This window comes from Lynx canadensis, chromosome C1 (genome assembly GCF_007474595.2).
Source record: "Lynx canadensis isolate LIC74 chromosome C1, mLynCan4.pri.v2, whole genome shotgun sequence".
Classification (NCBI taxonomy): Eukaryota; Metazoa; Chordata; class Mammalia; order Carnivora; family Felidae; genus Lynx; species Lynx canadensis.
Window position 1 is genome coordinate 98,193,438 of NC_044310.1, and position 25,984 is coordinate 98,219,421.

The following is a 25,984-nucleotide window of genomic DNA, read 5'->3' on the forward strand; positions in this document are numbered from 1 at the left end:
CTTCAAACAGTGTCTGAAACAAAATTCTTTCCAGAGAGACATTTATATTTACCACCTGAGGCTTCCAGTCCCAATACCAAAAGGTTCACTGAGTTACCTGAATATACAATCTTGGTATACACGTACAACATTTGCTTTGATTTTATTGCTTCCAGCAACTATTAATTCAGAGAGAACTAACTGGCCATCTGTTCTGATAAACTTGAGGTGGCTTCAATTCTTTGAAAAATTTTTTTCCAGCGAAGCTTCTCTTCGGGCCATTGAAAGCCTCATTTCTTTGTGTGTTCATGATATTTTACTCAAAATAGTGATCTTTTTACTTAATGGATAAAGGAGAGATTGTAATGATAGCAGCAACCGTTAGCGATCCAGCAAGGAGCCCCCTAAAGAGAGAAGACTAGAACTGCTTGTTGTTTCTAAGTGATAGTCTTCAATGTTGGCCAACTGTAAGTTGTATGTTGCCCTTTAAGGGCAAGGGCCTAGAGGTGCAAACTCCACATATGAAACTCCATCCAGAGATCTGGCTTGGGGTTTTCAAATGCTTTGAGTACTCCTGGCACGGTTGGGCTATGGAATTCATCTATTCAAGGGAGACAAATCCTGAGACCAATGGGAGCTGCTTGTTTTACACACTTAACTGTGACATTTGTCATTTTTACAGCCATTGCCGATAGTTATATTGAGTGTTATGTAAACTGTCCCGGGTGTGGTAAAGACAGCCCCTCGGGGAAACTTTAAGACAGACCAGAATGTCTGACGCTGTTGAGGATGCCTTTTCATCCCTCTGTTATCAAGATGAAGAAACAGAGGGTCAGAAAGGAAAGGACGCTCACTCAGATTTACTTTGAGAGGGAAGGATTCTGCATCAACCTTCTGTTGTGGTGCTTTGCTTGTCACTGAGTTTTTCTGCAAGTAGGACCCAGCCTGGGTGGCAGGATCTTTTGGGTGGCAGATACCTCTTTTTCTGCCTCGCCGCTAAACATACCCCTTTGAGGTCTGCCTCATGAGACCCTGCCTTGGCCACTGGCTTCCCTTTGGGATGAATTTCTACCTCCTCAAGGCTTGGTTGGAGCCCCTGTTGCGCTTTTCCCAGTATTATATGTGTGAGTCAGGTCTGCTCCCTTCTGACTTCTCCCCATCAAGGGAGGAGGACTGCGCCGAATCAGATCCCCAGGTCATTCAGGTGAATATTAAAGTCTGAGAAACACTTCCCAGGGCGGGACCAAGGTCAGGGGCACAGGCAAGGAGTTTGGAACTCAGTGGGGGTGAGATGGGAGTAAGCGTAGGTCAGGACAAGCAGGTGGGGCCAAGGTGAGGGGCAGGGTGGTTACTGCCGAGACCAGGGGTATTTGAGCCTGCCGCCTTGTGCTGTGGTGTGGGGTACGTGGATATATCCAGCCTAAATGCTCTTTTTGGCTTTCACTTTGGATGTAGGGGCCTGCAGGGTAGCGACCTACCTTACCCTCTGTCTCCTCAGGGCCTAGCATGGCACTGGCACATCAGAGATGTGCAGCTGGTGCCTGCTGAACTGAATAGGCCTCCTCAGCCCCTCCTGAGCTTGGGGTGATTGTAGTGGAGAGTCGCCACTGATTCTGCATATCCCCCAGGGCTCTCCTGCTAAGATAAAGACGTTTTGGTATTTTCTTCAGCAAAAACCATCCAGCTGGATCAGAGAGGCTCCAGAATCATATCCCTTGAAAAAGCCCAGGCAGTGCCCAGAAGACCCAGCTTCCCACCCGGGTGTAGACCCATCAGCGTGCCACCCCTGCACAACAGAAAATGGACCTGCGGGTTCTTGCTCTTATTTCTGGAAGAGTTGGTGCCGGACGCCAAAGGCAGAGCCCTGCTGGGCACTGGGGGGATCGTGAGTGCCAGCCTCTGCAGAACCTCAGGAATGAGCGCGGCTTGCCGCGGCCTTCTCCTGGCAAGAGTTAACGCTAAGGTGCAGCCGAAAGAATGCGAAGGCGGCAGAGCCGGCTCGGGGGATTGCTATTGCAATCAGAAGACGGCCCAAGTCAGAGTTCCAAAGTCCTTTGAAGGGATGCCAGCTTGGACACATGCTTCCAATTATCATACGCAATCTCGAGACAGTGTGCAAGTTGCACTTTCATTATGTCAAAGCGAAAGGAATAGCGAGGGCGAAATAAAGGGGGGGAGGCCGCCAGGCCAGAGACGGCACTGAGCTGTGGCACCAAATGTCAGCCCAGGCGCCTAGCAGGCCTCCGACCCGGGTCTGTCCCCAAAGCCAGGGGCTCGTTGGGCCCACTCTGAGGGCCAGCCTTTCTCCTACTTATTTGGGGGGTTAAGGAAACCCAGCTGATAAGGCTGGAGGGGGTCCCATCTTCAAGAAGCTATTTGCCTGCCCAGCTCTTTGGCATCTGGGCTCAGTACAAAGATTTTGTGGGTAGCATGAACCTTGTGAGCCTTGTGTTCATCCGCGGGATTTCACACCGTTCTTCCTCGGGTTTCCCCAGGGTCTGTTATTTGCAGGAGAAACTAGTTGCTTTGCCAGCTTGTAGCTCAGAATGAGGCGCGAGAACAGGGGCGGTTCTTCCGTCTCTCCCGCCTGGGGCCGGACGACCTCTTGGGTGGGTTTTACATTGTTTGTAAATCTGGAAAACCTCCTAGCACAAACAATAATTTCATTCAACTCCTTTTTCCAAACACAGTTTTAAGAGTTGTTTCCTTCAGGAAGTCTTCCCCGATTCGCTCTTTCCACCCGGTTGCCTCTTATCAGTGCAGCTTTGGTTTTGAGTGTTTATCTGCACTGATTTGTTTGTTGCTCTGTGTTTTCAAGTCAGTGTGTGGGTGCATGTGAGTGTAGAGGTATGCTTCCTGGCCTCTTCTTAGCTCTCGGGGGCTCTCTGTGTATTTGTATGTTGTGTCTGTATGTGGACATACATGTACGTGTATTTGTATGTATTTGTGCGTGTATTTGTATGTATTTGTGCATGTATTTGTATATATTTTACGTACAACAATTGACAACATGGCCAGCATTGAGCTAAGTGCCTTACAACTCAACAAAGTAGATTCTATTGTTATCATCCACATCTTCTGTATAAGAAACCAAAGTGCAGAGAAAGAAGGTAATTTGCCTGATATGGCTCAGTCAGGCTTGCGGTGAGGCCAGGATTTGACTGTGGCAGTCTGATTATCCTCGTGGCCATGACACCACCCTCTGAAAGCTTCTCGGATAACTCTCCTGCAATGGCCTCAGGACGGACCTTGTCTTTAACCCCTTAACCCATTTATTGCTGACACAGGGGAGGCACAGACAGGGTGGAGGTGGCGGCGGTAGAGAAAAAAAAAAAAAAGGAATTAAATGGTTTTACCTGCCCTACTGCCCTGATCGAGCGGCTGTCACGTGCAAGATTGGGCCAGGTGCCACGGGGACGCAGATGGAACGCATCCTTGATTTTAAGGAGCAGTCCGGGGTTGGAGGGATTCTCTTCAGGCTTCTGGTGCAGGAGGGCCCCCCCGGTTTCATCTTGGCTCTGGACCTCCTGAGCCACCTCCACAAACCCAGGTGAATTTTGAGAAGGTCACAGCCTTTTTTGTGGCCGACTCAAATGAGCTGGAGCGAAACAGATCCCATACGTGCTTGCCGCGCGGAAATGCTCAGAGCCAGTGGTCGCTCAACTTGCCAGAGGCTGGAGGACTAAACCCATCCCAGAGAACCGAGAAGGAGCCCTCTGGCAGTGAGGCAGGCAAACAAAACGCGCAGACTTCTGGCACTCTTCTTAAGGTGGTCTTCGTGTTAGAACCCAGACACTTGCTCAGAGCTAATCCGCACGAGCTGCTCGGTACTGAGCTGGCACATAGCAAGCTCTTAGTAAATGCTCACAGTCACTATGGCATGTCACGCAACGAACCGGCGATACATCTGCAAAACTGTCTGTTCACAAACCTCCTCGCTTGGTTGAAAGCTGTTCCACCCTCTTCTAACATCCTATTAGGGGTCCCCAGCCAACTCGACTTTTCAAAACTAAGTTTTATTACATACTTCTCAAGTGCCAGGCGCAGTGTGTGTATTTATGTATTATCTCATTGAATATTATATATTATCTCATTTAATCAGCTCTAGGCCCTCCGAGAAAAGTGCTATTATTATCCCCATTCCACGGATGAAGAAACTGCAACTCAGAGACGTGAAGCAACTTGGCTAAGGTCACACAGCTTAAGTAGAAATCCTTTGCTTGTGTGGCTCCAGAGCCCATACCCTTTACCATAAGGCTAGAACCTCTGGAATGTATGGGGCTTTCCTGAGCTTGGATTCAAACAGAATCTGAAGCTGAAGGACTGCTGTCCTTGCTCTTGACCTTCCGGGCCTGGCTATGCCATACCCATATTCATTTTCCATGACATCCGCTGACCAGAGGGTTTCCCTTACCCAATCCATGCCTCTGCCAATAAATCAATGTTTAGTGTGTGCCTTTCCTACACCCAGTACAGGAATTGTTAAGTGTAGGATAAATTACTTTGCCTTACACTTGCATGGGATGTGGCTGTTTACTTTCAAATATGTGGTTTTGCTTCCTGGTCCTAACTCTGGGAGATAGGAATGATTATTTTCATTTCACAGCTGCAGGATCTGAGGTCAAAGAGGAGCCGTGGCTTGCCAAAGTTCACAGATAGGAATGGGGGAGCGGGGCCTAGAGATAGCTCTGTGGACACCAAGTCCTTTGTTTGAGGCATCACACCAGCTGCTTCCTCAGCACCAGGGGCCTGGGGGCTCCCATGGTTCCATTCAGGCTGCTGGAAGAAAGACTGAGGTCACTGCCAAGCTGGACCCCTCGTGATCTTCATAGCCCACACTTGCACTCAGTTCCGCACCGCCCCCTTCCCTTTTCTCCAAGGAGCAGGCACTGTGTGGCCCAGGGCAGGGGGCAGACCCTGCCCCTGTGTCCTCTGTCCTCCAGGTCTGCGGTGGGCCCTTCTCCCATAATGCAGATTATACTGAGGAGGAAGTGGGGCGACCAATGAAGAACATTCCCGTGTCTCACGGGGGTGAAAATAGCCGTGCGCTGGCTGCTGAAAATCTGTATCTCTGTGCGTAGGTTGTTTTGCTAGTAGCGGAAGCAGATCTAGGGGAGGCTGGTGCTCTGGCTGGGGGAGGGGAGGCCAGCAGGACAGGCTCGGAATATAAACTAGAGTCAGGCACCATGTTGCTCTTGTCTCCCAGAACCAGGAGATTGGCTTTGCCGGGAGGGCTGGGCCGTGTCGGGCTGAGGATGAGCCAGGGTCTGCACTAGTTTTCTCTGGCATGCCGGAGGGAGGCCCTCTGATGAGGCTGCGAGGGGAGGCTATCTGCGCTGACCCTCCCGGCTTTGGGGGTGCTGGGGTGGGAAACCTCAGTGAGGCCAGTGAAGGAAGGGCTTGTGCGATCTGCAGCTGCCGCCCCCGTAGAACACAATGGGTGGGTTCGAGCTGTTGTTTCAACGTGTTCGAGTGTGTCTGGCTCCCTGATGACCTAGGCCAGCCTCTCGGAGGCTGGCCCGGCTGGGTCCGGAAGCCAGAGCTCCCCCGCTCTGTGTGTGTGTGTCGGGGGGGGGGGGGGTGCAGAGTCCAAGCTGCAGAACCACCAGGCTCGGGGTTGATTTTGGACTGCTGCAGCTCTGTTCAGCCAAACTTCAGCCAAGCCGAGAGCTCCAGGCATGGTGTGAAAACCCTGACTCCCACACCGTGACTCCAGAGGTGGGCCTGGAGCCCCGGCACCTTCGGGGAGGGCCTTGGCGTTAGTGGGGTGAGGGGGGCCTCCTTTTACCTGACCCTTGGCCTCCGTCCTTCCTTAGAGGTTTGGAGGCTGTCAGCCCTCCGGGCAGGCCAGGAGAGTCCCAAAATATCTTCTTGAGAGGTCCCAGCGGCCCGTAGTGCCGGGAGTAGCTCCCCAGACCCTTCGTGCTGGCCAAGCTGCTCACCAACGAAGCTTCGCGGCTGGGAGCTTCGTAGATGCCTCCCTCTCAGGCCTGCCAGCCCCAGGAGGAAGGCCCCCCAGGAACTGTTTGCAGGCGGGGCCAGGGGGGCTGAGGGCACTGGAGCCCAGCAAAAAGCCGCAGACACAGGCCAGTGGGAGGCTCCCTCCCCCAGGTCTTTATCTGACCAAGTATCTCGGCACACAATGTTCTGGTTGGTGTTTCTTGAACATAAATCTTTATTCCAATTGCAGTAGCTTTGATGGAAAAAAACAGGGCACACTTCATCGTGCTTTTACCCTAATCAAATGTCTCTCTTGCCAATGCTCTCGACGTGTCTAACTTGCCCTATTTGGATTGGGTTGGGGGCGGATGGGACAGAGAAAGTTCTAGAGGAATGAATAGGACCATTTGCTGTTTTGTTTTTTGGTTTTTTTTTTTTTTTTTTTTTTTAACCAGAGGGCCAAGCTGGATCTAAAAACTAGAGCAGGGCTTTCACCCCATGCAGGAAGGGGATGGCTAGGGAAGTGAAAACTTGGTTTCAGTGTATGTGTTCTTCTGGGGGAAAAACTGTGCCTTCAGGGAAAAAATTAAAAAATGGCAGGGGAAGGTGGCAGCTTGAGGATGGGTGGAGCCCTGGGCCAGGCTGCCCCCTGGGGTCTGTCTGTCACCCCCATCTCTTTCTGACACTGACACTTGAAGTAGTCAGTGTTGATGAGGACAACCCCCTCAAAACATGACTACTCACGGTGTTGGGTTTCTTGGAAGCCCGGGATCCTGATGCTGGTAAATATGACACACCTTCCTCCTCTTTCTGCTCCATCGCCCCCCTCCTCACCTGCCTCTCCTCTCCTCTCTCCCGTTAGCTTTCCCATCAGGGCAGGCAGGAAGCCATTGTTCCCTCCTGGCGTGACCCCCCTTTCCTATGCATCTCCCTGGCTTTTGTGTTGGTTCTCACTCTGTTTCTTTTCCTCCCCCGCCATCTTCTCTGCCGGTCCCATGACCCCGTCCACCTTTGGTCACTTGTGGACATCACCCAGTTAGAAATCAAAAAGTTCTTTCTGGCTCCCTGGCTTGTAGGCCAACGCTGGGGCCCCTGGAAGTTGCCGTGGGGCCGTCAGTGGGTGGGAAGAGTGTTGGAGGCCCTCCTGTTTTCTCGGATAATGAAATCTTTCTGCAGGAAGCCACTGGAGGATGAATCGAGGACCAGCCAGTAGTACTAAGGCAATCTTAACATGAAATCAGATCCACCATGACAGCTCTCATGAGATTATCTCGTTACCGCTCTTCTGGTCAGCATTTCTGCAAAAAGCAGTTCTCCCCCTAAGAACAAGCCTACCTCACAGGTCTTTGGTGCACGTCTCCTCCTATCTAGATGGTGAGGGCCTCCAGGACCCAGGCTGGGCCTGAGGCAGGGGATCTGCTTCTGATGAGGCTCCACAAACCTCCCCTCGCGAAGCAATCAAGGCTCCTGCATCGGGGCGGTGGGACAGGTAATCCAAGGATTAGGTAGCTTTGGCTCTGGAATGCAGAGTGAAGTTGCAATCCAGCAGACTTCCCTTTCTAATCATGTCCGGCTTAGGCTAATATCTGAACCCAGTCAGCCTTCCCTGAAGTTTTTGCAGAGCTGGCTGGGGTGGGGCGAGGGTTCCAGCCAGGGGTTGCTGTGGGCAATTCACCCTGCAACGGCCCAAGCCTCGTAGGTGGTCACAGTGGGGTAAAATGACTGGGGCTCCGGCACAAGGGATGCTTCCAAAAATTTAATAAATAATGATTTTTTAAAACTGTATAAACTATAAATTACCATGCAGTCCTTATAATTTAAAATAATTTACAGGTTGAGGTAGGGAGGGGCCCAGGAGGGTGTGGAGGGGGAGCTCGGGGAGGGTGGGGGCTGTCCTGCAGGTCAGGCTCTTCTCCCAGCCTTCCTGCTGAGCACACACACACAGGCCGTGTCGATCCGGATGAACCGCCAGGCGGCCTGCTTGCCGTCCATGGTCAGCGCCTTGACGAAGGTGTGCGTCGTGGTACAGTATGAGTTCCAGTGCTTCGAGTCGATGCCCCTGCACCCGCTGTCCACAGGAGTGGGGTCCCGGCACTTGGTCTCAAAAAAGTACTGTTTGAACACACTGTTGTTAATGTTCACCTCTCCCAGCACCATCACCTCCTTGCCCTTGATGTCCGTGGCGGTGGTCTTGTCCCCCACCCACACGCTGACACTGTCGCACACCGAGAACTCCCCCCGGTGGAAGACAGGGTGCGACGACGACCGCTTGCTCCTGTGAGTCCTGTTGAAGGAGGCAGCACCACCCGCCTCCAAGTCCAGACCCTGAGTATCTGCAGCCACAGGTGGGGGGTGCGTGCTGAACAGCACGCGGGGTGAACGCAGTCGCCGCTTTTTAAAAAGTTTGGGGTCCACAGTGATGTTGCGGGTCTGCCCTGCCACCCTCGCGGCTATTGCCCCGGCCGGGGTGCTGCGGGCTCTGCGGAGGGCTGTGTCGAGGGAATGCTGAAGCTTAGTCCAGTGGGCTTGGGGGATGGCGTGTCCTGCTGGGACATTGCTCTCTGGGTGTGGTTCTGCCTGTATGCCGATCAAAAGAGCTGTGATCAGAGTGTAGGACAACATGGACATTACGCTATGCACCTGGAATGAAACAGAAACAAGGATTATTCCATGGTGCACTAAGTTTTGAACAAAGGCAGCTTCTGGGTCTTGACCTCCCTAGAGGATCATGAGGTTTCACCTGGGAGTCTAAGGGCAAGGTGACCTGGGATTTACCATTCAAACCGGGATACCCTTGAGAGTGACAGGGGCTGCGAGCTACAGTTATCTGAGCAGGCATGGATGGGCCGGCTCAGATGACCTAGGGGTATGGTCATGCCATCTAGGGGTGGGCTTTTTCGGGAAGGGACAGAGCCCCCAAACTTGCCAGCAGCTCTTACCGAGTCTTTTGAGTTGTCTGCCTGCCAGCCTGGGGCAGCTGTGGGCGGGCAGTATATGTCTGACACCTGTTCCCAGCACTGTGTCCTGCCCGAAGGCTTGGCTCCCCTGGGAAGGCTGTGGGAAGGGCTGCCGGGGACGTATCTTGAAGCCTTGGCACCGAATACACTTTCTTCAGACAGCAGTACCGGGTCAGATCTGAGATCTGGTGACTCGGAACCCTTGCTACAAATCCATGAGGCATCACGTTTGGCAAAAAGGTATAGAGCTCTGGGACCGTCATCGCCAGCCTAGTCAGCCGCCAGCCAGCACACACAGATACTGATACTGATAATAGTTCCTGGTCGTGGGACATTCTTAAACTTTTCAAATGCATTCATTTCGAATTTCTCATTAATCTGTGAGTTAGGTTAGGATTCATCATCTTTCTGTCATGTACAAAGAGAGTGATCCACACAAAATTAATGAACAGGCCTAAAGTCATCGGCACAAACTAGACTCAGAATAGACGCCAAAGCTGACCTTACTAAGCCAATCTACCCGGACGCACGCAAGGGAACAGAAGAAAGAAAGTAAGGAGTGGAAGGAAAGGACGGGAAGGGAGGGAAAGGAAAGGAAAGGAAGGGGGAAAGGGAAAGGGTAAAGGAAAGGAAAGGAAAGGAATGAAAGGAAAGGGAAAGGAAAGGGGAAAGGAGGACAGGAAGTAAAGGAAGGGAGGGGAAGGGATAGGGAAGGGAAGGGGGGGAAGAAGGAACGGAGAGGAAAGGGAGGGGAAGGGCGGTAAGAAAGGGAAGGGAAGGAAGGAAGGGAAGGTAGGGAATGGGAAGGGAAGAAGGAAAGGCAAGGGAGGGAAGGGATGGGAAGGGAGAATGGGGAAGGGACATGGACTGGTAATGTTGCCTTAATTCCCTTCCCTTCCCTTCCTTCCCTTCCTTCCCTTCCCTTCCCTTCCCTTCCCTTCCCTTCCCTTTCCTTTCTTTCCTCCCTTCCCTTTCGCTTCCTTCCTTCTCCCTTTCTCTTCCATGCCTTTTCTTTTTATTATTTACTTTTATGTGAGTATAGACCAAATGGCAGAAATCCGTCTGTCCCCAAGAGGCAATACTAGCCTCCCCTAGAGCCTGGGCCAGATAGGGCTCTACACTGCAGTCGAGTGACCACCCCCAGGCAGCTAACTGTGGAGTTACCTCTGCTCTTGAACTCACTTCTGGTGGGGTCCTAGTCACACCTGCAGATGTATATCAAGTGTCACCCCCTCTCTTGGTAGGGTTAGAGGCATCCCCTGGAGAGGGTGCTCAAACTTCCCATTCCATCCCTTCCCCCCACTCCTCCCCACTCCCACAGGTCATTCTGTGACCTGCCCTCTTTTCCAGCCTGCCTGCCACAGACACCACCTTCTCCTTGAGGCTCCTCAGATCACCCTAGGAAAAGTGATCTCTTTCCACGCTCAACTTCTGAAGTGCGTGTGCACACGTGTGTGTTCTCTCCTACTAAATCAGTGCAATGACAGGAACTCTGCATCGGATCTGGGGTTAGAAAGCCTTGTGTGGATTCCAAACTGGTTAGCAAAGGGGAAGTCACTTAATCTTTCCGAGCCTTAGTTTCCTCATTGATAAAAAAGCAGGCAAAAACTATGATTTCGCAGGGTTGTCCTGAGGACTGATAGATGCCCACACACCTCCTTAGTCTGGGGTCCTCCCAATGTCCTGTGGTCAAGGACTTTGTCTTCTTCAGTCACACTGCTGCTCGTTCACTCTCCAAACCTACTCCATTCACGTCTTTTCATAGCACTGACTACCCCGATTGGGCTGTTTTTCAAGCCCAGTGATTTGAGCCCGTCTCCCCACTGGCTGCAAGGACCTGGAGCGCAGAGCCGCGTCTCCTCCACACGCACTAGTCACTCCATCCCTCAGTGTGCACCCCTCTGGTGTTCCATAATGGCTTGTGCGTAGCCCTCTCACCTCTCCTCGCGCTGTGGGCAATCGTGAACATGTCTGTCTCATAAGAGCACGTCAGACGGTGTGCCATTTGAAGTTAAGTATCTCGGGGACCATGCGCAGTTCCGGCACACAACAAATAAAAGGAAAATGAATGGAAGAGTGAACGGGGATGGCCCGAGAGGCTCACTGCCTGCCTTCTCTTCGCTGCGGTGCACGCCTCCTTTTGGATTTTGTGGCTATGGCTACGTGCTGCGTTCCTAATCTGTTTTCAAAGGGATGCATTCTTCTCCTCAACTGTGCTTTATTTCAGCTGGCAACAGGCAGCTCTTTGGTGAGATACCAAGAAAACCACCAAATTCTTTTCTCTTGGGTTACTTAGGAAAACATCGGTGTTTCCTCCAGGCCTCCAGCCGGCCACGCAGAGCCAGGCTTCTGACCGCCGCTGGTTCTGCCGGCTAATGGTGTGATAGTCCAGCCAACGGCCACAGAACTGATCATTTGTTGGCAGCTAAGTCAAACCCCTTCGTTGGCTCCTTTCCTTTCTTCTCAACACATGGTGGCTCTCCTCAGACAAGAAGGAGAAGAAAGGAAACCGAAATTCATCCCTTTATAACCAAATTAGTAACACTTAGAATTTGGTTGGGGAAATGGGAAAAAATAACCACTAAGAATTAGGGTTTTGACGGTAATAAGGGACCTACTGCTCCCTCTCTCCCATGACCACAGGTCCCCACCCACTCCTACAGTCTCCCCTTTGGTAAGCTCATCCTCTTATAAAGAGTCCCGTCTTCTGTGGGGCTGACGCCCATACCGGGACCTCTAGCCCAACTGCTTGTTTGAAAGCCAGTTCCGAACCTCCAGCTTCCTTGTGAGCAACTTTCCATGGATACTGACATTTAAAAAAAAAATTTTTTTTAACATTTGTTTTTTGAGAGACAGAGAGAGACATAGCATGAGTGGGAGAGGGGCAGAGAAAGAGAGAGTCACAGACTCCAAAGCAGGCTCCAGGCCCCGAGCTGTCAGCACAGAGCCCAACGCGGGGCTCGAACTCACGAACCGCGAGATAATGACCTGAGTTGAAGTAGGACATTCAACGAACTGAGCCACCCAGGCGCCCCGGATACTGACATTTTAAATGCAAGGCATCCCAAGCAAAAACCTTCACACCCATACTCCTCGTTAGGACGATCATTCCCTGCCCCCGGCTTTACTCAACAACCACTTGACGGTTTATGATGGAGTTCCACAGCTGCTATCTCTTATGAACATCTCCCCCCATACTGCTAAACGTGTTTCCCCAACCTCTTCCTTTTTCCATCACTGGAACCACCATCCCTTTGTTCACCAGCTCCAAAACTCCACTCTTCGTTGGCCTCAGCTCCTTCCTCCTGGCCTCCCCTCCAGCCCTTTGCCTTCTGCTTCCGTAGCATCTCTTGAAATTCTGTTTTATTCTCACCTCTCTGTTCCTAGTTCAGGTCACAGAACAGTCTCCCAACTGATGTCCTGGACCCCCACCTGTCTTCTTCCAGTTCCTCCTGTCCCTGGCCACCCAATTCAACCTCTTGAAGCACCACTCTGATCCCATCACCTTGCTCAGAGGGTCCAGTGGTGAGCAATTGTCTAGGGAGCCAGGAACCCATCAGACCCTGCCCTCCTTCTACTCCCCTCCCATATATTTTTTTAATATTTATTTATCTTTGAGAGAGAGAGAATGAGAGAGCGCAGGGGAGGGGCAGAGAGAGAGGGAGACACAGAATCAGAAAACAGGCTCCAGGCTCCGAGCTGTCAGCAGAGAGCCTGATGCGGACCTCCAACTCACAAGCCGTGAGCTCTGACTGAGCCACCCAGGTGCCCCTCCCCTCCCATATTTTGCATTCCAGGCAAACAGAACTCCTATCACAGTGCCTGCCCTGCGCTTTCCCACCATTGCCCTTGGTTCAGACTCTTCTCTGCCAGATACTCCCTCACGCCCTCCCTGTGCCTTTCCTGTTCCCCACCTTTGCTGGTTGGAGTCCTGCCTGTCACCTTTTAACACCCGACTTAAATACCACCTCCCCTGGGGACCTTTTTCTATTTCTAAAGAGATAAACTCTCTCCCTTCTCCACCTCTGTAGAGTATTTCTTTCGCGCTGTCTTAGGGCCATTGCATTCTCGTATCCTCCCACCTACAGGCAAACTGCCCGGAGGCCGAAAGGCCTCCTGTTCACCTTTGGCGCGTCCAGGTGACCTCTAAGAATCAGCGAGTGTGTGGACAAGTCTCCTTGCTTCTGTGTTCTTTCATTTCTCCACGTGACTGCTGATGCTTAAGGCATCTTCCAACTCCGACATTCTTCGAGTTTAAGCAACCATAAAGGTTGCTGCGCTGCCTAGCACTCTGCAGGCTCAACTGAATTGACTTCACAAAGTTCATAAAGTCAAATTTTACTTCTCAATTCGCTGTCGGATAACACGTGGTAGCTGATGGCATTTAATCACCGTAAAGATTTGCACCAGGGACAGATTGTTTCATTAAGATTTGAAAACGTTGCAAATATGTGCTCACATTTGGGCTCTAGATTAAAAGTTGGTTGTTTTTTTTTTTTTATTGGATCACTCATCATAGCATGCCCCTATACCATAATCTTTTAAAAATTTTTATTCATTTTTAAAAATTATTTAAAATACACTTCCTAGCTTTTCTTTTTTCCGAATGAGAATATTGCCATGCCTGACATTATCTCATAATGCAGTGACAATATCAAATATCTGTATTTTTATTTATTTATTTTTATTATGCTTTTTAATTTTTTTTTTTAACGTTTATTTATTTTTGAGACAGAGAGAGACAGAGCATGAACAGGGGAGGGGCAGAGAGAAAGGGAGACACAGAATCTGAAACGGGCTCCAGGCTCTGAGCTGTCAGCACAGAGCCCTACTCGGGGCTCGAACTCACAGACTGCGAGATCATGACCTGAGCTACCCAGGGTCAGGTTTAACCGACTGAGCCACCCAGGCTCCCCATGCTTTTTAATTTTAATTCCAGCAAGCACACAGTGCTGTATTAATTCCAGGTGTACAATACAGGGATTCAACAATTCTATACATCGTGACCAGTGTGTTCTTCAATCCCCATCACCTCTTTCTTTTTAAATTAAACAAGTCTTGGGGTGCCTGGGTGGTTCTGTTGGTTAAGCACCTGACTCTTGGTTTTGGCTCAGGTCATGATCTCATGGTTCTTAAGTTTGAGCCCCACGTCAGGCTCTGCGCTGACAGTGTAACACCTGCTTGGGATTCTCTCTCTCTCTCTCTCTGCCCCTCCCCGTACACATGCACTCTCTCTCTCTCTCTCTCTCAAAATAAATAAATAAACTTAAAAAATAAGTTAAAGAAGTTTTTCTTTTTAAAAGCCATCAATGGATAGAGAAAAAAAGAAGAAATGAGTGCTATGTCTATTCCAGTGGTGCCAGTGGGTCAAGGGTCATTTTCGCTGTCCACTTGGCCTTGCTCTAAATGTAAACATGCAGCTGACTTCAGCTGTGAAGATTGGGACGCCCCCAGTTGTCAGGGCCTGTGTGGAGTGCAAGAGGCGTCCTGTGGCTCCTCAGCTCCCCGGGGAGGTACCCCTGAGGCCACAGCAGAGAAAAGCCTTGACAGGATAGAGCCCAGTGAGCGCCTCTGTGGGCATCTCCCAGGGGGAGGCTTGGACTGGAAGGGGCATTCCAAGATGATCAAGTCCAGAGGTTCGGGGCATCGAAGCAGCTGGCGGGTCTGCCAAACAGCAGACTGCTGGGCCCCACTCCCAGAGTTTCTGACTCAGCAGGTCTAGCGTGGGGCCCGAGAATCTACGTTTCTGACAAGCTCCCAGGTGATAGTGTTGCAGCAGCTCTGGGGGCTGCATTTTGAGAACCACAGGTCTGGTCTGATCCTTGAACTTGACGGAGGAGAGACATGGGTGTCGGGAGGCTGGGGCGGGGGCGGGGGGGGGCTCTGGGTGGCCTGGGACTCTGCAGCTGAGTGGCAGGCTCTGCCTGTGGGCACTTGGCGCTGCTCAGCCCCAGCACCTTCCAGAGGAGAGAGCCCTGAGGGGGCACGCAGGCTGTAACTGATGGCGGCGCCTTCCCAATCACCAACATCAAAATGAAAATTCCGTTCAACAGACGGTAAGTTTTGCCTTCCTTGCGCCACAAACCTGGACACCGGGGAACCCCTGGATAGTCAATTATTTTTACATTTGGTTTATCAGGTTTCTGGGCATCAGGCAGATTTGGTCCAAGAGCACTTAAAGTGCCCATGATAGAAATATGCCTCCAGAAAGCACTCGCAGGTACCTGTGGCTTTCCTGGGACCAGGACCTGCTGGTCTGAATTCTTAGACACACATCCTTAAATGAAGGAGGTGAGATCATAATGATCATCATTAGCATTTATGGGGCACAAGTATCTCCTTAACCATCACAACAAGCCCGGGAGGAGGCCTTATTCTTCCTGTCGTACAGAGGAGGACACAGACGCAGGAGAAGGAACGCGATGTGGCCGCACACCCGGTAGGAGCGGAACTCAGAGCTGGCCTCTGTTCCCAGACCTGGAGCTCCATGGCCAAGAGCATGACCGTGATCAAGGACATTTCGTCTCACAGGGTTGCCAGTGCAGACAGACCAGGAGCCGTGTGGAGGGTCTGACTGATGTTCTCTGTCTGTCTAATCGAGCCCCTGTGTTCTGCTATTTCAGGGGTGGGCAGCTCAGACTCTCAACATGTTCCTGGAAGCCGTGGGGCCAGACTGGGAGCCCGGGGGGATTTCTCTTCCAGTCGGGCTAGGAGGGCCACATGTGTTGGATCACTAGGACCCACCCCAGGCCTCTGCTAGTTAGCAGTTAGATGTGACTTCCCTTCTTCAGCCTGGGGCTCATTTCCAGCTGTCCTAGATGCTCCAGAGCCAGGAGCCTTGGCGAGGCAGAAGCCCCTCAGGCGCTTACCTCAGTGTGGCCAGGACAGAAAGCTGCTCCCTTGAAAAAGCCGTTATTGGGCCCGGACGCTGAGCTGAGCTTGGGTCCAGCATGCCATCCAGCCCCCTGGACTGCACGACCACGGGCCAGGACTCTGCGGGAGGAGAGAGCTGGCATTAGATGGGCACTTCACCGTATTCTGCAGCGGGTGGATAGCTGTACCCTAGGCAGGAGGGGAGGGATGTGCCAGCGGGACAAACCCGATTCCCTGAGTTCTGGGACTTTACCAGCATCAGAGCCCAGGCAGGAGAGAGTGTCTGGCTCCCAAAATTGCCACGGGCTGAACTTGCACGGACCTACGGTGGCACCTGCCTCCCACTCTTGTGCCAAAGCCCTTGGTTTCTGTCTGGATATAGTCCACAGGTCCCAGTGAGATGCTTGCAGTCCCACACCAGAGTCCTGCTCCAGGAGACCCCTGACCCAGCATCAAAATGGAAATTATTCTGTATATCACACACACATGCAGATGTAGCAGACCCAAGTTTGGACAAGCCTAACTTAAGATAAATTATACAGAAGGAGCACCTGGGTGGCTCCGTTGGTTAAACGACCAACTTCAGCTCAGGTAATGATCTCATGGTTCGAGCCCCACGTTGGACTCTGTGCTGACAGGTCAGAGCCTGGAGCCTGCGTCAGATTCTGTGTCTCCCTCTCTCTCTGACCCTCCTCCACTTTCTCTCTCTCTCTCTCTGTCTCTATTTATCTCAAAAATAAATAAACATTAATTGCATGGGTCCACTTAAAAAAAAAAACAGATAAATTATACAGAAGAAAACATCCTGACAGTTGAGAACAAGTTGGTCCTTTGATAAAGATTCAGAGAAGTTATGGTGGCAAATATGACAATCTTGATAGATAACAGAAAACTCTTATCGAATTAGGTTGTGGCTCTCAGAGAACCAAGCCAAAAGTCAAAATTTATCAATTGGAAGATATACAGATGATACGGTGTGAAAAAAAATGCTCTTCAGGTTTAGGTTGTGGTTCCTAGGAACAGTGGAAGGGTTCTCTTCTCCTCTCCCTTCTATAAACTTCATACATGTAGGTGCTTCCTTCATTCAATCAGCAATATTTCCTGAGCACGTGCTCCATGCCAAGCACTGATCTAGGTTCTGGGGACCCAGCACTAAATAAGACACACAGGTCGCTGCTCCTATGGAGCTCACAGTCTTATGTAAACAAACAAGGTACCTTCTGATTCTTTTCAAGTCACGGAGGAAATAAACAAGGCAAGATGACAGAGGGTGACTGACTGCAAGGTGGAATGAGGTCATCCTGTAGACAGGCTGCTCAGTGAAGAGTGCTTGGAGGAAATGGTGTTCAGGTTGAGATCGGAAGGATGAAAAGGAATGAGGGAGAAAACTTGCAAGTCAGAAGGAATGGCAAGTGCAAAGGCCGTGAGGTAGAACAGGTCAAAGTTGCTGAACATGTAGGGAAATGAAATGGAGAGGCAGAAGGAACCAGGTCTGCAAGGACATAGCTGGAGCTATGGCTTTATCCTAGGGGTAACAGGGAGGGGCAGTGGAGGGCTTTAAGCAAGAGAGGGGCATCACATTTTTAATAAATGAATGAATGAACTATTATGTCCATCGTAGAACTTGTAGGGTTGAGGTACCCCCCCACTAAAAAAAAAAAAAATTCAATAATGACATCTGTAGCTTTCCTGTCTATATTCTCTCCAATTCCCCAACCCCTTTGCCCCATCATGTTTTTTTCCAGTGTGGACCCCACCACTCATCCTCCTTCAACCCCCTCTCATCTTGTACCATAGAAGCAAATGTCAAGGAAGCCATCGAGTCGCTACTCACATAGAGGAGGTGGCACGGGACAGGGGGTTAGAGAGAGCATCTGAAGTGGTTTTCCCGCTACTAGATGTCATGAAATTAAGGACCGAGGTGCTTTCATTCCTCTTCCTCACCCACTCAGCTCAAAATATCCTTCTTGCCGCAGAAGCACCAGAAAAACCTTCCAATACTCAGTTGGGGTTCAGGTCTAGAGATGGAAATTTACCCGAACGCCCTTTTAAAGGGTTAGATTCTGTGGCAAAGTACACAGTCACACTCTCTCAGGGTTGGGTTTAGCCCTGGAGGAGCATGACGTGTTCCCAGGGTTAAGAGGTGGGCATTGTGGGGCCTTCCATCGCTCCCAGGAAAGAGGGTCTGGATCCAGTCCACAAATTGTTCAGCTGGCCATTTGGCCAACACTGACTGACCACTAGTGGATCCCACAGAGCTGCATCTGGGTCCAGTTCCCTCTGATTCCCGGGTAAATCGCTTAGTATCCTTAAGCATCTCTGGGCTTCCTTGTCCCGACGGCGAACTGCTGTGATAGCTAAGGTCTCCAGCTCTGATCATCTGTAGTTCTCCGAGCTCAGTTAACATTTTGGGGCCCGTATCCCTCCTGGATTCTTAAGCAATGCTTTCCCCCACCCCAACACTAGAACTCATTTTTTTTTCCTGTTAATTAAATAAAACTCGCAGACCCTGTGCCAGCCGCTCTGTTAGGTGCTAAGGACACAAAGAAGAATATGACTTAACTTCTAAGAGCAAATAATCTAGAGGTGCAGAAAAGCAAGCATATGAACACGCATTTAAAGCACAGTGTGACAGGTATGACGTGTATGTGACATGATATGGAAACCTTGTGGAAGGAGGAACTTCAGCTTAGGTCACGATCTCACGGGCCATGAATTCAAGCCCCACGTCGGGCTCTGTGCTGACAGCTCAGAGCCTGGAGCCTGCTTTGGATTCTGTGTGTGTGTGTGTTTCTCTCTGCCCCTCCCCTGCTCATGCTCTCTCTCAAAAATAAATAAAAATTAAAAAAAAAAAAAAAGAATTAGCTGGAGGTTCAACACAGCTCAGGATGGGGTTTCAGGTTGGGTGTAAGAAGCGGTGATGGGCCCTATATATCGGTAGGTGCCTGTGAGCTTGGAGAGCCCACCACAGTGGCCTGCCCACTGACTGTAACTTCCTGTGTGACAGAAAAGGCCTCCACTTTCCACCCAGGGAAGAGTGACTTTCGCTAGAAATATTCTGGATATTCTACTATAAGCCAGGATGGCCTCCAGTTTAGATCTCCATAAAAAATCCCCCAAATTCTAGGCAGAGCTACCTTCTTGGGGATTTTCCCTAGACCTATCACAAAAATTTCCCTGGCCCTATGGATGCAACCTGGGCCAAGCCACCCTCGTGCACCAGGGTCACCTGCCAATCACATCTAGATGCCTGAGCGGTGGATTTGAGACCCCGTCTCACATCTCCTATGCTTCTGACCTTCTCTCGATCAGCATAGGTATAAGTAGTTTGCTTTTGGAGAGAACAATTCACTGTCAAGAATACTGAAACACTAAATGATTTTTGTTTTAATTTTTAATGTTTATTTTTGAGAGAAAGGCAGAGCGTGAGAGGGGGAGGGGCAGAGAGAGAGGGAGACACAGAATGAAGCAGGCTCCAGGCTCCGAGCTATCAGCACAGAGCCCGATGCAGGGCTCGAACCCACATACCTCAAGATCATGACCTGAGTCATGATGCTTAACCGACCGAGCCACCCAGACACCCCTAAATGATTTTCACAGAAACTGCTATCATTGTTTTTAGTCTTATGCTAGTGAGGGTTGGGGCTGTAAAATTAAATCTGATTTAAATATCCCCGATTTCTGATGCAAAGATATTAGGGGCAACTAACCCCAGTGCATATCTATTTTAAAATGCTGTCTGTTCTCATGAGGTAGTCACTAAATCAGATGGCTCTCACCCTTTTACAAATGCATGAAAATAAAGCCAAGCTCATTGCAGACCCGTGTTCTATTCCTTCTTACAGGGCATGATGGAATGCTCTTGAAGTCTAGGGTACTTCTTCTAGACCAGGACAACCCTGGTCCGTCCAGGGCCCCCTGTTTAAAGCAGTGATTCTCAAAGTGGGAGCCATGGTAATATCAGCAATGTCTTGGAACTTCTTAGACATGCAAATGCTTCGGCCCCATCATAGACCTAGCAATGCTGAGTGAGACCCGGCCATCTGTGTTTTAACCCCTCAGGTGGTTCTGTGCACACCTAAGCTTGAGAATCACCCATGGGGTGAGGGAGCCAGGGCCAAGAGAGAGCCAACCCAGAGGAAGTCTGCTGCACTGGGCGACCTGCTTGATGCAACTTTCCATATTATAGTCCACGTTATGTCTAGACCATGACCATGACCATGGGGTCCAGAACAACCAGCCTCGAGTCAGCTAGAATTAGAGGTTCTCCTGAGGACCTCCTGAGGTTTAGCCTATTTGTATGGCTCTCTCTGTTGATGCCTGTGTCAGTGACCCCTTCACTTTCTTAAGGTCTCAGTGATATTTTGGTCAATTTTAGCCAAGAAGCTTAGAGGAATGCAAACTGTTGAAAACCCAGTTAATATACAATTGGAGGATTGTATGCCTCTGCTGGAGAGTTACTGGGGAGTGAGGGGCATCAGCTATAGCAATTGCAACCTGCTAAATGTCAATCAGCATCCTTCGAAGTTCTCCATGCTCGAACTTTGTGGAAGATTTCATCTACCTCCTAGCTCCCCCATTCTGCTGCTCTCCCCCCATCCCCAATCCTCTACGGCAGTGACCTTCCACCCAGGCTGAACACTAGAACCACCTGAGGAGGTTTACAAAGTCTTGACACCTGTCCCACCTCCAGAAATTCCAACTTAACTGGTTTTTTTTAATGTTTATTTATTTTTTGAGAGAGAGAGAGAGAGAGAGAGAGAGACAGCAAGCAGGGGAGGAGCACAGAGAGATGAGGACAGAGTGGGCTCCACGCTGACAGCAGCAAGCCCGATGCGGGTCTCAAACTCGTGAACCATGAGATTATGACCTGAGCCAAAGTCAGATGCTTAACCGACTGAGCCACCCAGGCACCCCCCAACTCAACCGTTTTGGAGTGCTGCCTGGGGATCAGTATTTTGTGAAGCTCTCAAGGTGATCCCAAGGAAAAGGGCTGAGAACAACTGTCATACAGGATGAACAGGAAGCTTGACATTGGCTTTGATGAGCTAGCAATTAAGAGAAATTATGAAGAAATTAATATAGCTCAGAAAACGCAAAGTGCAGGTACGGTCACTTTGAGGCAACAAGAATACAGTGTCCAGACTCTCTGGGGGATGTGAACCCCTTCTCACCACCCTCTGCCCTGCCAAGTATCTAGACATAATTGACATATGTGAATTGGAAGGTCTCCTCTTTACTCCTTGCAAGCCACTTAACATGTTGTTTGATGGTTGGAGTTACGGTTAGCTTCTTATTAAGCCCAAGGATTATTTGCTGGCATTTTTAATACCAAAGATTTGGGGATGCTCGACCACAAAGAACTCTTGGATGGTTCCTCGCACGTGCTCGGAAGCGACGGCTGGTCCCAAGAGCAGTTTCTGCCACATCAAAGATGCCAGAGCCCCTGGCATGAACTACAGTCTCCTTTCCCCTAGCTTCCACCTGCCAGAGGCCTGTGTTGGGGAAACTCACGGGGGATGTTGGACATTAAGAACATGTAGTTGCGGCGTGATAATAATCACTGTTGGTGCTCTCTCTGTGATTGTCATCATTATGACTGTTCTCCCTTGATTCTCTCCTTTTCTCTGGTGGTTCTTGCTCTACGCCTGCACACAAAAAGGAAATTTGGAGTCTTTCGCGTTGTAAGTCTGTTTTCCTAATTTTTAGCCTAATCAGAAATTTTCTAGTACGGAATACAACCATGAGGTTTGCTGACTAAGAGTTCTTGTTTGGGTGGCGGTGGGGAGGGGATTCAATTTGACCATTTAGAGATGATTTGATGTGTTTTAACTATTTAGTGGTTTTGGCAAGTCCAATAGGAAAATCGTACATCTGGCACCAAGGACTTAGGAAGACGTTAAAGTTCAGCAAAACTGCTATTCTTTTTGACTGGAAGTATTCAATGCTAACAATTCTAAAGAGTCCTGCCACATTTTTCTAAAAGAGAAATGGGCCTCTGGCTCTTTGGGAGATTCTGAGGTAAATTACAAAACCCTAGCATTTCTCCAGAGAGACAGGCAGCTTAAGGAAGAAACCACCAAGGTTGGCTGACCTTGAACTTCAGAACCAAAGAGCATTTGCTATGCATGTGCAAGGCCTCTTGGTGTGTGTGGCTGGCCACAGTCCGCGTGGTATTTACCTGCCTAGATTCATGAGCTGTGCAATGCCCACACCGCAGAGAGGTTTTCATAGCGTGGGCAATTACAACGTCAACGTGGTGGTAGGAGATAAGACATCTAAATGCACAGCGGCCTTCCATTACAGAGCTGAGGGCAGCGTACTTTTGCAAGAATGCACTTCTAAATAGCAGTTCTTGTACTATAGCCCATCGGCTTAGCAATACTAATGATATATCTATAATCTATGCTTCAGTGCCAAAAACAATCCAATATGCTTTCAAACTTCTCTGCAACCCTAAGAAAACATCTCCTTGGTTCCAACTGGCTGATCCTTAAACCACAAGAAAAAGATCCATTTCAGCTCTGCTTTTGGCCTTTCCCTGCCTGCCGTTCCCATACTTGGGACTAAGAGCAGACAGAAGTATTGGGGGAAAAAGGACTCTCAGGCTGGTTGGAGTCAAAGGTTGCTTTCGAGAATCCTGGCACCTAGCGAGGTCTCTCACCCGCTGCAGACCTCGGGTGGCCACCTGGGAGGGAACGCGTGAACGAAAACAAAACATTGTCAGTGAGCGACAGCTCAGATTCAAGTCTCACTCTTCTATTTGCTTTATAGGATTAAATGTCCTCAACTCCTCTTGAGCTAGCCTTTTCCTCTCAGTGTGTGGTATGTTTTCCGAGCAATAGGTCAAGCAACGTTACAGCACATAAGTCTATAATGCAATTCAGATGTAACTTCAGAAATAAAGACAAGCTAAAGATCTATAGTCTTGTAACAGACCGGCAAATATCCTGGCCTAACAGACACAGAACATTCTAGGGCTTTTAAAAAGGCAGGCAGGCCATCTTTCAATTGGTGAGGGATAAGAGATGAGCTATGGGACTTGAATGTAAGGGTCCTGGTAAAATGTCACCCACACTTGTCCCTGAGACACCCTCACTGTCCATGAGACACTCACACTTGTCCATGAGACACTAACACTTGTCCCCAAGACACATTTGTCCATGAGGCACCCATGCTTGTTCATGAGACACCCACACTTGTCCCCGAGACACCCACACTTGTCCCTGAGACACCCTCACTGTCCATGAGACACTCACACTTGTCCATGAGAAACACACACTTGTCCATGAGAAACACACACTTGTCTATGAGACACATTTGCCCATGAGACACTCACGCTTGTCCCCAAGACACACTTGTCCCTGAGACACCCACACTTGTCCATGAGACACCCCCACTTGTCCCTGAGACCCCTCACTGTCTATGAGACACCCTCACTGTCCATGAGACACTCACACTTGTCCATGAAACACTAACACTTGTCCCCGAGACACATTTGTCCATGAGGCACCCATGCTTGTTCATGAGACACCCACACTTGTCCCCGAGACACTCACACTTGTCCCTGAGACACCCTCACTGTCCACGAGACACTCACACTTGTCCCTGAGACACACTTGTCCATAAGTATGTTCAAGGCCACTTCTGTTTGAGCAGCTGGACTTCAGTCTCACTGCAAAAACTGCCGCACCTCAATCCCCCTGCATCCACAAAAACCTGGATCACAGGTAGCCAGCACCAAACACATCACAAGGGGAAACTGAGTCCCAAAGATGGGTTGGCCACCTTCCCACACCACAACACCCTGGAGTGACAGCTGCCACCGTCTCTCCTGCTCCCTCGCTCTTCCGTGCTGACATTTCCTGGCTTGTTCACTGATTTCACACCCAGAAAATCTGACTCAAGGCACGAGAGAGGTAGCTCAGCCCAGCTCTGCCCAGGCATGCAGCACATGCAAATCGTGGGTAACCCGAGGCTAAGAGAAGAACTGGGAAGGAAGAATTGATTTCCACGTGTGTGTTTGTCTGGGGGCTTTATGCTGTTTTAGCTACTTCCTGTGTGTGGCTTTAACTATCCCAGTCCCGAGCACGCTCGTACCACACATACATGCCTGATGGGGGATGTCGGAACGTCACTAGGGTGGTTAACTGTAATGAGGGGCTATTTGATGGGCCTTTTTCAGCTTATTTGAAGGAGTTCCATCTAGCTCTTTCATTATGTTAGGAAAAAGGTCAGGGGAGATGAAAACCTGCTGCCCCTTCTAAAGTCATTTGACTCACATATAATTATATTTCAGAACATTCCCAATCTTCTAGTGTTTCTTTTTTAGGTTTTATTTGACCATGACATCATGAACAAAAGAAAAACTCGGCACTGGTGCATTTCAGTCTGGAGCTAACAAGAGACCCACAGCGCACCTCTGTCTCTGGGGACCCGGAACACTGTGGGTAATTAGAAATTCCAAGGATGAGGGCAGACGGTTTCTCCCGCTCGCTCACCACACATGGGCACAGGTGTGTGCACACACACACAAGTACCTACACACGCACAGACACCAGAAGCTCGTCCCGCGGTTTCTAAAGAGGTAAGTCTGGATGTTTAAGATCCAAAGAACTATACATGACCTTATTTTAGACTCTCAATTGTTATCTTAATGATAGACTGTTAGAGCTGTAGAGAAAGGGCCACTGGTGATTCTGCAGTCCAGGTGCTTCCCTTACAAGCTGGCCAACTGATGCCCTGAAGCCTGGGGTTGGCTGTATTTTAGCCCTACCACTTACCAACCGTGTGACCTTTGGCAAGTGCCTTAACCTCTCTGTGCCTCGGGGTCTCCTCTCAAAAATTGCAGTAACTCTATCTTCCACACTGGGTCATTGAGAGGCTTAAATAAAATAAGCATTTAGCCCAGTGCTTGGCACCTGGCTATTAGCTAGCATCGTAGCTATTCTTATGAATACCACTGAAGACATTCAGCTAGAATCAGGCAATCAGTTAGTGGCAGGCTGGGTGCAAAACTGAAAGTGATGCCTCGTGTCCATCTCGCGTCCCCACCTGGCTGTCTCTGGCAGGAAGAACCCTGTTTTTTGTCCCAGTCTTGGACGGAATGGCTGGCCACGCACAGGCTCAGTGGCCCCGTCTGCAGCTGCAGGACAATTATCTGCAATCTCTTCCCAGCGAAAACGCTGAGTAACGAACTGAAACGTGCGCTTTTGGAATGATCCGTTTTCCTCAGCCACGTGGCAGTCGGAGGGAGGAAGCTTCTCCAGCTTTGACTGCATTTGGGGAGCACAGTGCCCACTCACTCTTTGGCCATCACGAAAATGTGCCGGGCCCTGCAGAGTTAACAGCATCTTTACTTAGGGTAGTTGCTGCCTTACAGGGAGCGTGGATCACAAGTAGAATACGACACAGAGGTATCCTCATGGTCAGATTCACGCTCCGCTATCCAGGCACTGGGGACAAATTCAGGCAGCTGCTTGACTGTTGACTTCTTGAGGTCTTAGGTGCTTTTCTGACCATGGGCTGTCCCAGGGTAGGCACTTAACGAGTGTGTATTCAACAGAATCGACAACTCTTCCCACGGCTGCACCAGTTTATTCAAAGTAAATCATGATTTCATATTACCTTGGGGAATAACAAGTCGTCCCAATTTATATTCCTGGATACCTGGGGAAGCCCCCCATTTCGCTATGGTGAGGCTTCATTTAAGAAGAAGAATGCCCCATTGGTAGGCTGACAGGTGCACTGCTGAGGAACTGTCTTAGCTCTCAGCGGACCCTCATCCCGCCTCCGTTAGCAGCACGAAAGAGCACACACAGGTGTCGTGCAGAACAAATTCCTCACTCCCAGCATGCTCATTTTTCTCGTCCAGAATTTACTTGGGGAAAGCTATGCTCCAACCCAGCCACTGGTGCCATTGTGCAATCCAGCGGGATGGCAGTCACCTCGCTGTTTAGTTACGACTCATGAAAGGATGAGAAAGAAAGAAAGAAAAACACAGAGCATACACACACAGAACGAGGGTGGAGGCTGCGTGATGATAATGAAAACCATTTGTCAGGATTTCGCTCCTTTCTTTCTGAATCGGCCGAGTTCCTGGCACCAGGCCTCTGTCTGCGAAGGGAGCTGCACCCCTAAGACCTTCCAGGGGCTCGTTCACCATGTCCAGTCCATGTCACGCCGTGTCCTCAGAAAGGAGGGCACTTGATTGACTGTCCCGGCTCCCTCTGGGC

General features: G+C 50.0%; 1 protein-coding gene across 1 annotated transcript in view; it reads right to left on the minus strand.

Annotated features, from left to right (window-relative positions):
- Nucleotides 1-7,674: 7,674 nt before the first annotated feature.
- NGF (nerve growth factor) overlaps nt 7,675-25,984 on the minus strand; it is a 53,078-nt gene continuing 34,768 nt past the window's right edge. Inside the window, exons 2-3 of the mRNA XM_030327180.1 lie at nt 15,746-15,869; nt 7,675-8,559 (exon numbers count right to left, since the gene is read on the minus strand). Of these exons, the coding sequence (XP_030183040.1) occupies nt 7,822-8,547 (726 nt within the window). The 5' untranslated portion in view covers nt 8,548-8,559; nt 15,746-15,869 and the 3' untranslated portion in view covers nt 7,675-7,821. The remainder of the gene's footprint in view (nt 8,560-15,745; nt 15,870-25,984) is intronic.